This window comes from Pseudoliparis swirei, chromosome 12 (assembly GCF_029220125.1).
Source record: "Pseudoliparis swirei isolate HS2019 ecotype Mariana Trench chromosome 12, NWPU_hadal_v1, whole genome shotgun sequence".
NCBI classification, from domain to species: Eukaryota; Metazoa; Chordata; class Actinopteri; order Perciformes; family Liparidae; genus Pseudoliparis; species Pseudoliparis swirei.
The window spans coordinates 5,800,795-5,812,255 of NC_079399.1; the positions used below are offsets into that span (position 1 = coordinate 5,800,795).

Consider the following 11,461-nt stretch of genomic DNA (forward strand, 5'->3'; position numbering starts at 1 on the left):
ACCTCGACAGTCAACGGTGACGAAAACAGTAAAAAAAAAACGAACACTAAATATCCATATATCATTTATTAATTTCTTTATAAAGTTGTATTTGCGATGGTAAAAATGCATCTTCGACAACCTTGACCGCGGTTTCATTTTAGACCGACGGCGTGTTTTTGGAAACGAATGACGTCATGCAGGCCAATCGGGTCGGACGACGTCCCAACGACGACAAGCACGGACTGTGGAACTGAAGGAATGGACTTTTGAGGGGTGGGTGGGTTGGGAGGGTGTATGTGTGTAAACAAAAATAAGTTTCCAATTGTGTTTTGATAAATACTCTCCGGCCTAATCATGGCTTCATTTATGCAGATTTAGGGCCATCTGAGATGAAAAGTGTTGGTAGAGATCCAACTTGGACTATTGGTGAGGGGGCGGGAACTCTCACCACAGCTGAAGTTGTACAACCAATCACACACACACCTCATCCACTTCCTGTAATAGAGAAACAATCCAGAGTTTTGAGGCGCTGCTATCTTTAAGGCGGCTCCGAACTCGAGGCTTAACGAACCAAAACAAGAAAAAGAAAAGGCGGATGAGGTTTGAGGACCAATCGGAGCTACCGACCACGAGGATCAAAGCCCGTTGGTGGAAACGCACGGCGCCAACAAACGTGCGTCTTCAAAGGCGGTCCCGTGACCTTTCGTCAAGTTTGCCCTCTTTAGATCGTTTGGGGTTTTAAACGCCGTCACAAGGATGCGCTTCAGCTCAGTGACTGACTTCAGAAAACATAACCGCCAAATTATATACATCATCTATCTCGGTACAGCTTTCCTAATGATTTAAAAGCAAACTGCGTAACAGATTTCTTATTCTCAGACGAATGACGCGACCGAGCACAACTCGGAACATTCAAATTTTCAGTGAATTGCAGATTTAAAAAAAAAAAATTACAGACTCAACACATCAACCAAAAGAGGAACTAATTAATGCAAAAATTAATGTCAAGTTAGTTCAGTCAAGTATCTGAAAAAAAGGGGGGGGGGAGAGGCCTAAAATTAAAGTCAAAATGAGAGAAAACATGGTAGAACACGACGTTTCTTTTTACAAACTAGCAAAGAAAAGGATCTGAATTAAGTGTTCCCGTCTGTTATTTTTCTAAATTAGGATGGCGGCAGTGTGTGATGCTCTCGAAAAAGGGAAAGTAGGAACAAATTAAAGCACATTTTAGATTCCAACTATGTCGATTAGTCTGCCTGGGATTATTTTTATTTTTTTTCTTCCCGTGGCGAGGACGCGGTCGGCATGCCGAGTCACAGGCCGGCGAGTCCAGAGTCCGCGTTGTCCTCTCAATGCTCGGTTCTGTAGCATTGTCCATAAACACCTCCACCCCCCCACACTGTGTCTCTTCAGCACAGGCCCAGCATATTTTAAATAGAGAAAAGGAGTTGGGGGACTGCACAGTTCAGCAGCCTTCATTAGTCTGTATTTTAGCGTGTGGAGTGAGAGGAGCTCGTGGCTGGCAGAGCCTCCTGTCCGTCTTCCACTGCCCTCACTCCGTCTGGCTCTTTCTCTCTCTCTCTCTCTTTCCACTCTCTCTCTCACTCTCTCACTCACTGCTGCTCCTCTTCCTCCTGGGCCGGCGCCTGGGCTTGCGTTTCTTCCTGAACCGGAGGCTCCGCCTCGGGCTGCGACTGTTCCTGAGGGGGTCTGGGCGGGGGGGCCGGCGCAGGGACGGGTGGCCGGGGGGGAACTATGATTTGGTGCTGCCGCTGCCGGTAGGCGATGACTGTGCCGAGCAGCAGGGCGATGACAGTCATGAGGTAGAGGTCCCACTCCGGGCCGAGAAGCTGGTCCAGGTCCACCTGAGCTATCAGCTCCTTTAACTGACGGGAAACAAAGAGGCAAACGGGGACAAAGGACACAGACACACGGGATTCAGTCAGTTCAGTCCATTTCACAGCCAAATTGTCACAGGTCCAGAAAGTACTCACATTAAGATCCTGCAGGTACTGCAGAGTGTAAACCAGGCCCAGCTTGGACAGGGCCAAGAAAACTGGAACCTGGGCATCGGGACTGGCTTCGGCGGCCATGTCGTAGAAGCGCTTGGCTAAATGGATGTCCTGCAGGAGCACATGAAGCACTTCCCAATCACAAATCAGTCCGACGTAGTCATTAACTGCACTCCGCGTTCATAAATCAATGCGGCCGAGTGGATACGGGCGACGTTTTTTAAAAGCGAGCGATTGAAGTGAGTGGAGCTCGCCGCCCACCTGTTTGATGCCCAGGCCTTTCTCGTGCATGTAACCCAGGTTGAACATGGCCTGGGCGCTGTGCTGCTGCTCCGACGCCAGTCTGTAGTGGATGACGGCCGTCTCGTAGTCCACGTCGGTCCCCTGGCCGTAGTAGTGGTAGTCCCCCAGTTTGATCCTTGCCACAGTGTAACCTGGGAAAGATGATTATATGCATCGACTCTCGATCCAAGGCCAAGTTTGAAACCGCCAAATTTGACTGCTGTTTTAAACCAATCATAGATGGATTCCTGATTAAAAATAAGTAAATGAATAAAGATTTTAAAAAGTAGTATATATATATATAAATAAATATATATTTTTTTCTTTAAAGAAATAAATGTATATGTAAATATATTTATATTTAAATAAATATTTATATAAATAAATAAACATTTATATATATATTTTAATATATAAAAATATATATATAGATGGAAGTAAAACGGTAGAAATATATATATATATGTATATAAAAAGTGTGTGGACTCACCTTGTGCTGCAGCTCTCGTCCAGTGGAGCAAAGCACGAGGGTAGGTCTCATTCTCAGTGAAGATCCGTGCTCCTTCTGCTTGTTACGTACACATAAAACAAGTCAGCGGTCAGAATGTTACTTCTCCCAGAGTTGGTGGTTTGTCACACGCGATAACTAAAGCCCTGGTTTCTCTTACTCTGGTCCAGAATGAAGGCCACGTTGCTCTGGGCCACCTCGTAGCCCTGCTCAGCCAGCAGCAGATACTGGACCAGCGCCGCGTCAGACTCGCCCTCCTTGAAGCTGCCGTAGGCCCCCATGAGGCGCTCTGACCAGCGGCCGCGTTCACACACGTTCTTGAAAAGCTGCGACAAAAAAAAAAGAGAAGCGGACACGCACGTTGTTAACCGGGTCAGTGGCACGCAACAGACAGGGCAGAGCAGCGGCTCTACGGGGGAGGGGCCTCACCTCCACGGCGGTGTGGCAGGAGCGCATCACACCAGTACCGGTGGCGTGCATCTGGGCCAAGTTGTAGAAGGCCAGGATGTGGCCTGCTTGCGAGGCCAGGTTGAAGAACTTGAGTGCCTGCTTGTAATCGCGCTTCACGCCGATGCCGCCTGGGGAAACGGCAGGAAGAAGAGAAACAGACAGTCCATTCAATGGGAGGAGAAAAAAAGCATTCCTGATCTAAAAAAAATCTAAATAATGTGAAGAAAATAAAGAGTAAGAGAGACTTGCAGATTAAAGAAACAGAGTAATTGAATCTTCAGATGCATTCACAACATTCACCAGGCAGACAACAAAGAAGAAGAGAAAAAACAACAACAGGAGGCCATGACACATTGTGTAGCACGAGCACACACACCATGCACAGGTGCAGCGACACACACACACACACACTCACTGTAGTACATGGTGCCCAGCTGGAGTTGTCCGTCCACCCAGCCCTGCTCGGCTGCCTTCTGGAAGTATTTCAGTGCCATCTCGTAGTTCTGAAAACACGAAAACAACAACAACTTTCAAATGGCTGAGAGACACTCTGGTAGCTTGCATATCAAACACCTTTTTTTTTGTTTTTTTACAATTTTACTATTGCCAAAATCTGAAGCTGCCAAATGTGCACCACAGAGTAAGCTGGAAATTAAAAAGTCGGAGAAAGTGAATCATAAACTTGAAATATGTAAAGGATTCTTACTATTGGGACACCTCTCCCGTACAGGTAGGCCATGCCCAGGCCACTCTGTCCCACTGGATTACCCTGGATTTAAAAAGAGCAACACGTAAATGAAAAAGGACTGCATCAAAGGCAATTAATGACATTCAAAAACATAAAATACACTACCAAAAGGTAAATGACCCAGTTCAGATAGACGTGAGGCTACGGCTACATCCTTACCAGGTCGGAGGCCTTCTTGAAGTACTGCAGGGCCGTGTCGTTGTTCTGGGGGAGATACTCGCTGCCTTCAGAGTACATCTAAAAACCACAGGAGGGACATATCTTAAAAATCGAAAATGCACCACCTAAAATATTAAAATGCACCGCCCTCTGATTTTACATTAATGCCAAATAATCGGCTATATCTATTTTGGATTACATTTAGAACAGCTCTCTGCTTCACGCCTCGCTGACGGCTCCAAGTCATATTTATAATTTTTACAAATTGGGAAGTGAGAAGTAACTGATTTGAAGGGACAATGCATGTGCAGCCAGCTTGTGGGTGTAAAAAGAAGAAAGAACTGGAATACAATTGGCCCGTTTCTAACAAACCAATCAGTTCCCAACACCGTTCCCACGGGCGAATAAAGAGAAAACAGTCGCCACACCCACCTTGCCGAGGAACGCCATGGCGTGTGTGTTCCCTGCATTTGCAGCCTGGGTGAAGTAGTCATACGCCCTCTGTTGGATCGGAGCATAAGACGTATATGTAATGGTGGGAAAACAGAGAATAAATACTTTAAAAATATTTTTCTTATAGAAAGAAAGTCACCTGGGGGTTCTGTTCTACGCCACGTCCTCCATGCAGGTGCAGCTGACCCAGTCCCACCTGTCAGGGAGCACATCATTCGAATGATGTTTTATATTATTATTTAATAGAACAATTGACATGTTGTCTGCCTCCAACTATGTAAACGTGGATATTTGCATACAAATTGCGCATTTTTGGAAAAAACTGTGATTATGACCATTGTCAGGACAGATTTAAGGATAATTGTCAGTAACCTTGACAGATGATATGCTTTGTTGAAGTCACAAATACCAGTGAACATTAGTGTATTTTGTAGTTAGTTTTCATGATAACATTTTTTATACTGGAGTTAAACAAATTCCTCTAGGTTTGTATTGTATATTTTCTCTAAAACTGTCCCCGATATGATCAATACATATTATTAAAGATACATGTGCGGAATGGGACGGTGATATCATCTCATACCATCGTGCAGCTAAACATAGTGATCAAAGAACACTTATTGATGATGACGTTAGCTCACCTGAGCTTGAACATCTCCTTTCTCAGCCAGAAACTGATAGTACTGGATCAAGTCCTCCTCCAGCATCCCACTGGTAGACCCCGGGTTCTCCACCTCATCCAGCAGCCGGATCCTCTGCACCGCCGAGCCCCCGGTCAGGGACACGTCATTGGCCACTGGAGAGGGGAAAAAAAACAGATGGGAGAGAAAGAGTTTTGATCATTTTAAGAACAACCAGAGAGTTTATACATGAATATAATAAAAGAGAAAAGTGAATGCTTACCCTGATTTGCCACGAGTCTGTAGTGCGTTAGAGCCGACTCACAGCTCTGGGGAACACCCACACCTCCCCAGTATCTGTAGCCCTAATGAAACAATACGAGGGAATGGATTTGTATTGTTCTCAACGCATGTTAAGAAATAAGCAGACAGCAAATTGCTCTCCTGACAAATCAACTCACCAGGATCATATGAGCAACCAGGTTTCCCCCCAGGGCTCCAAAGGTGTAGTAAACCAGCGCCTGATGAACGGAGAAGTGAACAATTGTTGGAAAAAGTGATGAGACAAGCCATAACATTAATGTATTTAGTCATACAGGATATAAAAACATACCTTAGCCTGACTTGAGTTGACTCCGAGTCCTGCTGCATACAGAAAGCCGAGAGCCTATGAAAAGGTAAACAAAGAGAAAGCAGTGTTACACAACATATTCTACACGCACAAATGAAAAGGGAGTTCGATAAGATTTCACATGGTTTTTCTAGACTTTTATTAACATTTTGGACGAGATCTTTACCGTCTGAGCTTTCGGCGAGCCCTCGACGGCGAGCTTCTCAAACATGCCTTTGGCCCTGGTCACGTTCTGGATCATGTAGTCCCCAAACAGCATGGCGTACGCCACCTTCTCCATGGCTTTCGGGTGGCCTTTCTCGGCTACTTTCAGCAGCTTTTCGTACAACCTGAACGTGGAGAAACAAAAAAAACATGACGAATAAAGCAAATAAAGATGTGCTAGTCGAAGTCACGTGGTCATAAAGCACATATTTATAACCCCCACGAAAACTACATTTACAAATCAGATTATGTTGACTGCTTGAGGCCACATAATAGGATGACATTTATTTTATAAACACACACAATAGCATTTTTCACAGCACCAATTGTTATTAAAAAAAAAAATCCAAATGCATCTTACAAAAAAAATACTGTCTTCAAGGCAGACAAAACCAATGGAATAAATCACAAGGACGAAACTTACTCTTTCTTCTGGGTCCTCCTGGCGGTGGAGTTGAGCATGCGCAGGACAGTCACATACTGCTCATCAGCCTCCTCGGCCAGCAGCCTCTGCTGCGTCTGCTCCTCAGCTGAGAGGAGAAGCCAATGAGAACATACAGATGAAGGGGGTTGAAAAAAGCTTTTATTTTGATAGGGAAATAATGATCTTGAAGAAATTCTATGACATTTTATCTGTATTTAAGCAGAAAAACAGGACACTCAATAAAAGGGTAGTTATACATTTGACAGCCAGCTTGAAGACTTACTCTCACAGAAACCCCACTTCTTCTCCTGGTCGTAGTCATAGATCGTGGCGCACCACAGCCGTCCATCCCCCCGTCCGTCAGTGGTACAGTCAAAGTACTCCCTCCTCTGGAAGAGGAAGGGGAAGATGCAGGGCTCCCCATCGGCTGTACCTCCATTCACCACGGGAACTGGATACAAATTATGAAACAATTTTGTTGGTCTCATGTAGTTTCTGTTATGGATGAAATGCTAAATGCAAATGTCCCAGTTTGTCTTGTATGGTTTGCTCGATCAGAAACTTTAAGCGCTTGGCTAATTTACTACAAACCATCTTTTCACGCTGTGATGCCTCTCAGCAAAATGTCTCATCTTGATGAACCAGAGCGAGTGCAAACCATCCCGCTTTGCGATTAGTTAGTTATCTAGATTTATTATGAGCTTCAGCCTTTCTTAAAACCTTGAATAAAAGGCCTGAGCTGCCACTGGAACATGGTTAATGACTTTTTAGAAACACACTATGAAACATAACCTTTACCGTTATATACCTTTAACCCCCGCTCCATTTTGTGTATGTTTGTAATATTGTGTCTAGATTGTAAATAAAAAATAATTTCGAAAAAAAAACCATTTCAAATAACCACGTATATTGCGATCTCTTGTTTTCTATGAAATAGCAGTCGGTTAATTACAATTTATACAACCAAACAAAAACAAAAACATTTTCATGTGCAATGTTTTACTTGTGCAAGACGTCAGCAAGAAAATTACAAACAATCCCCAAGTAAAATGATGCAACCGTCTGCAAGAGGAGCCACAGGTGCAAGGGGCTGTTTACTTCTCATGGGATTTAAACGTTTATCCAATGAGGCGCTGCCCTGAAACCACTTTGCTCAGTCAGCAATACTGGAAACAGGCTAACATGACGAGACTAAAGCAAGTCCACTAAAGACAGGACAGTCTATGAAACAGATGTGATTTAAGACAGAGTTAACACCTCATGACATCGAGGAGTTAGTAAAGACTATCACTTGACTATGGGTGCTTTTAAGAGCTAAGAAGATGTAAGATTACAGCTGGAACACACGAGTGGTCTCTTAAATGTACCACTGACAATTCACACGACTTAACAATATGGAGCTAAACGCTATCATTTCTAACATCGAAGCAGTTACATGCGTTAAAATTAGTCATCTGTTGTATTTGAAACCGCAAAAACTAAGACTCAACCTCAAATCTCACTTCATTACGAGGTCATAATCCGGCTCACCAACCCTTCTTAAACCAGCATTTCAGGAAAAACAACCATAGAACCAGATATCATTCCTCAGAATCCTGATATTTTAGGAGTGTCCACATGCAACTGCAGGAGCCACATTTCTAGCTATTCCACGATTGCGTACATGTCTGTCTTTGAGTGGACAGACACAACCACTCTGCTCAAAAGTCAGTGTGCCATCAGACAGTATGCCGGCTAACGATCTGTGTGGCACACAGACATTTGAAGACATACATGAACTAAGACAACAAACCATGGCCAGAAAAAGGTGTGTTCGTAATTTAAAACAGAGAAGCAAAATACGACAATCAGACATGTTTAAGGACTTCAAGCACCAGAGAGATTTCCCTAAAGTTAACCAAATAACCAGTTATACCTTTGTTGTTTTTTGCACAACGTGTTTACCGCTCGAGCTACAGTGTGGTGTTCATTACCCTCTTTAGGTTTCTCTTCAACTGGAGGAGGCTGCTCAGGCAGGTCCTCCTTCTCCTCTCCCTCCAGTCCCTCCGCCGGCGACTGTTGTTCCTCTTCCTCCGGCCGGGAGACTTCACGACCCGAGTTCACAGAGACACCGGACGCGATGTCGGTCGACAAATGGACCTCTTCCTCTTCGGAGTCTGGATCGTGGTAAGACTGGAGGGGCGATCGAGGAGTTATCGTCAAGCACCAGATAAAAGCGAAGAATCGCATTGCATAATGTAGTGGCACTCCGTCTAGTTCTGGGTCTTCTGTGCCACACTTTTGAGATCAGTCTTTAAAAGCTATTAATTGAAACACGAGTGAGACAAGTAGTTCTTTCATACAAAATGATGTTTACTAAAAACATAGACGTTCACACGGTCAAAAAAAAACTATGCCGCTTCCAACAACTCTGAGCTCAAACACGACTGTCCAACACACAGCTGTTTTGCTGACGTGACGTCATCTGATTGGAAGCTTACATTCTGACAAATTATTCAGCTTTTAAATACAATACTAAATGATATACACTACCATTCAAAAGTTTGGGGTGACTTAGAAATGTCTTTATTTTTCAAAGAAAAGCACTGTTTTTTCAATAAAGATAACATTGTGATCCTGCAATTTCCCCATTGTGGGACTAATAAAGGATTATCTAATATATCTAATCTAATCTAATTAATCAAAAATACACACTATACATTGTTAATGTGGTAAATTACTATTCTAGGTGGAAACGTCTGGTTTTTAATGAAATATCTCCAGAGGTGTAGAGAGGCCCATTTCCATCAACTATCACTCCAGTGTTCTAATGGTACATTGCGTTTGCTAATCGCCTTAGAAGACTAATGTCTGATTAGAAAACCCTTGTGCAATTATGTTAGCACAGCTGAAAACAGTTATGCTGGCCTTCCTTTGAGCTTGAAGTTTGAAGAACAAAATGAATACTTCAAATATTAATCATTATTTCTAACCTTGTCAATGTCTTGACTATATTTTCTATTCAATTTTCAATTCATTTGATAAATAAAAGTGAGTTTTCATGGAAGACACAAAATTGTCTGGATGACCCCAAACTTTTGAACGGTAGTGTACATTAACGTAAACATTATTTCAAATCATAATAAAAAGATTTATCTTCAGTTACCTTTTTAAAATATTTTTAAACTAAATTATTATAACAAATGAACTCATGCATTTGGCTCTCACACATAATAAAAAAAAGTTTAATGCAACGGCGTGAGGCAAAAGATATGCATGGCTATGTAACAGAAAACTGATGATATAGAGTATTTGTAACCTTAATATTTATCGTCAAGCACATTGTATTTAGAGATAACAATTCAAAAGTGTTCGTCTTGTAGCAGGTGACACCCCACGTTTACAGAGTGGTCTGCTTCCCCATCACATGGACAACAGAAATCAAGTCCTTCATCCTCATGAGCCAACATCAGATGTCTCATGGCGTACCTTCAGCTCTGGTCCGTCGTTCCCACGTTGCTCCTCATCTGAAAAGTATCAACACGGCAGAAGTAAACACTGTGTACACTTGAGATGGGAGAAATAAATATATGCTAAATATACACAGCTGCTTGCAACCGTTTCAGAAAGGTAGACACTTCTGTCAGCGCGTATATTACGCAATTATATCACACTCACCAGCTGCTATTTCTTTGGCGAAGACCATCAGCAGAAGGGTCAAAAGACAAATCGTTCTCGCGTTTTTAAAGCACCTTTTTTCGCCCATTGTTGTCGGCGTTGACAAGCTAACGCTGTGCTAGCTGTAGCTGCTGCTGCGGTTTCTCCCACCAAACATTCAGCAACGGTCACACGACGACGTGGAGCATGAATGAACTCGCACACAGGCTAGACTACCCGGGACCGGTCTCTGAATGACCACTCGGTCGAGTTCAGACACTGCAGCTGTGAAAACAAGCCAACAAATCCCAACGCAGAGCGACGTTAGCAGAGCAGCGAATGTCTGAATGACGTTTAGCGTTCGCTAGCTAAGAAGCTACACAGGCACACACAACGGTTAACCAAATAGCGCAATATTCACAAATGACGCAAACTCCTCGCTGTCACAAATGGTTGCCGGGTACCTCTCGGTGAAATAAAACATCCGAGTTTAACAGCGTAACGCAAAAGCTTCAGCCTTTTGGATACATTAACCGTATCCTACTTAGCTAGCCATGTTAAGCCCATACTACTGATCGACACTTCCTAGTCTCGCGGTTCGACCAATCACATCGCGTTTAGTTTGACAGTAGCCAATGGGCGCAAGGCCAAGATGTGTCAGCCAATCAGGGGCGTACACAGTTATGTTTCTCGTTGTTGGGGTTGTCCTTCTGAAGTCTCCGGTTTGTCCACGACACCACAACACGGTATGAAGATAAGGTGTCCGCCACGTTATTATTAGTATGCATCCGAAATATTGAAGATTCATAATGTATATGGATACACACAATTATATGGTAGCCCTATATCAAATGTGTGTGAGATTGACACATCTATGGTATGTCTCAGTGTAGTTATGTCACGTCCAAATAATTCTGCTTTGATTTTTATTTTACCACAATTTACCTAATCAAATTCCTATCAACTACATGATGAAATGTATTCTTTAATTAAGATATACCGTTACCATAATCAATGTAGCTGTAGGAAGGCTTTATAAGATGTAACCAATGGATGCATATATTGCAGTATATCAATATTTAAACCTAACTGCAGAAACATACCACTCTTTTTAATAACTTGACCACAGACGTCATAACTAATTTAAAGAGCATGGTCAAAATGTTTAAGAATAAAACAGATAGGATACTAATATTACTAATATTTAAAAGTACCACAATATAAAATGTATGAGTGCAGCTACTTGTTTACTTAATTAAATTACTGTTAAGATGATAGACAAAAAAAGTATCTATTGTTATATATATAAATATATATATATACAGAGAGAGAGGTGACTATATGCTCTGTTA

At 42.8% G+C, this 11,461-nt stretch overlaps 1 protein-coding gene across 3 annotated transcripts; it reads right to left on the reverse strand.

Moving 5' to 3' along the window:
- Window positions 1-47: 47 nt before the first annotated feature.
- Window positions 48-10,684, reverse strand: sel1l (SEL1L adaptor subunit of ERAD E3 ubiquitin ligase). 3 transcript variants are annotated; one of them, XM_056427635.1, is made up of 21 exons: window positions 10,131-10,684; window positions 9,942-9,979; window positions 8,447-8,645; window positions 6,757-6,924; window positions 6,474-6,579; window positions 6,012-6,174; window positions 5,828-5,881; window positions 5,676-5,735; window positions 5,498-5,579; window positions 5,236-5,390; window positions 4,734-4,790; window positions 4,574-4,642; window positions 4,142-4,219; window positions 3,941-4,003; window positions 3,650-3,737; window positions 3,214-3,362; window positions 2,945-3,110; window positions 2,767-2,844; window positions 2,256-2,428; window positions 1,977-2,105; window positions 48-1,862 (listed from the first exon to the last, which is right to left on the reverse strand). In XM_056427635.1, the coding sequence occupies exons 1-21, from the start codon at window positions 10,216-10,218 to the stop codon at window positions 1,596-1,598; spliced, it is 2,430 nt and encodes an 809-aa protein (XP_056283610.1). In that variant the 5' UTR covers window positions 10,219-10,684; the 3' UTR covers window positions 48-1,595. The 3 variants fall into 3 exon arrangements, with proteins under 3 accessions (XP_056283610.1, XP_056283608.1, XP_056283609.1); XM_056427633.1 differs by having other exon boundaries at window positions 48-1,868; XM_056427634.1 differs by having other exon boundaries at window positions 48-1,868; window positions 2,767-2,841; window positions 10,131-10,683.
- Window positions 10,685-11,461: the final 777 nt, after the last annotated feature.

Excerpts from the sequence above, each read along its gene's own strand:
- sel1l (XM_056427633.1), bottom strand. The coding sequence starts at position 10,218 with ATGGGCGAAAAAAGGTGCTTTAAAAACGCGAGAACGATTTGTCTTTTG. Across the intron at positions 6,580-6,756 it reads GAAGTGGGGTTTCTGTGAGA|CTGAGGAGCAGACGCAGCAG; the intron begins GTAAGTCTTCAA and ends TTCTCCTCTCAG. Across the intron at positions 3,111-3,213 it reads CCTGCCACACCGCCGTGGAG|CTTTTCAAGAACGTGTGTGA; the intron begins GTGAGGCCCCTC and ends TTTTTGTCGCAG.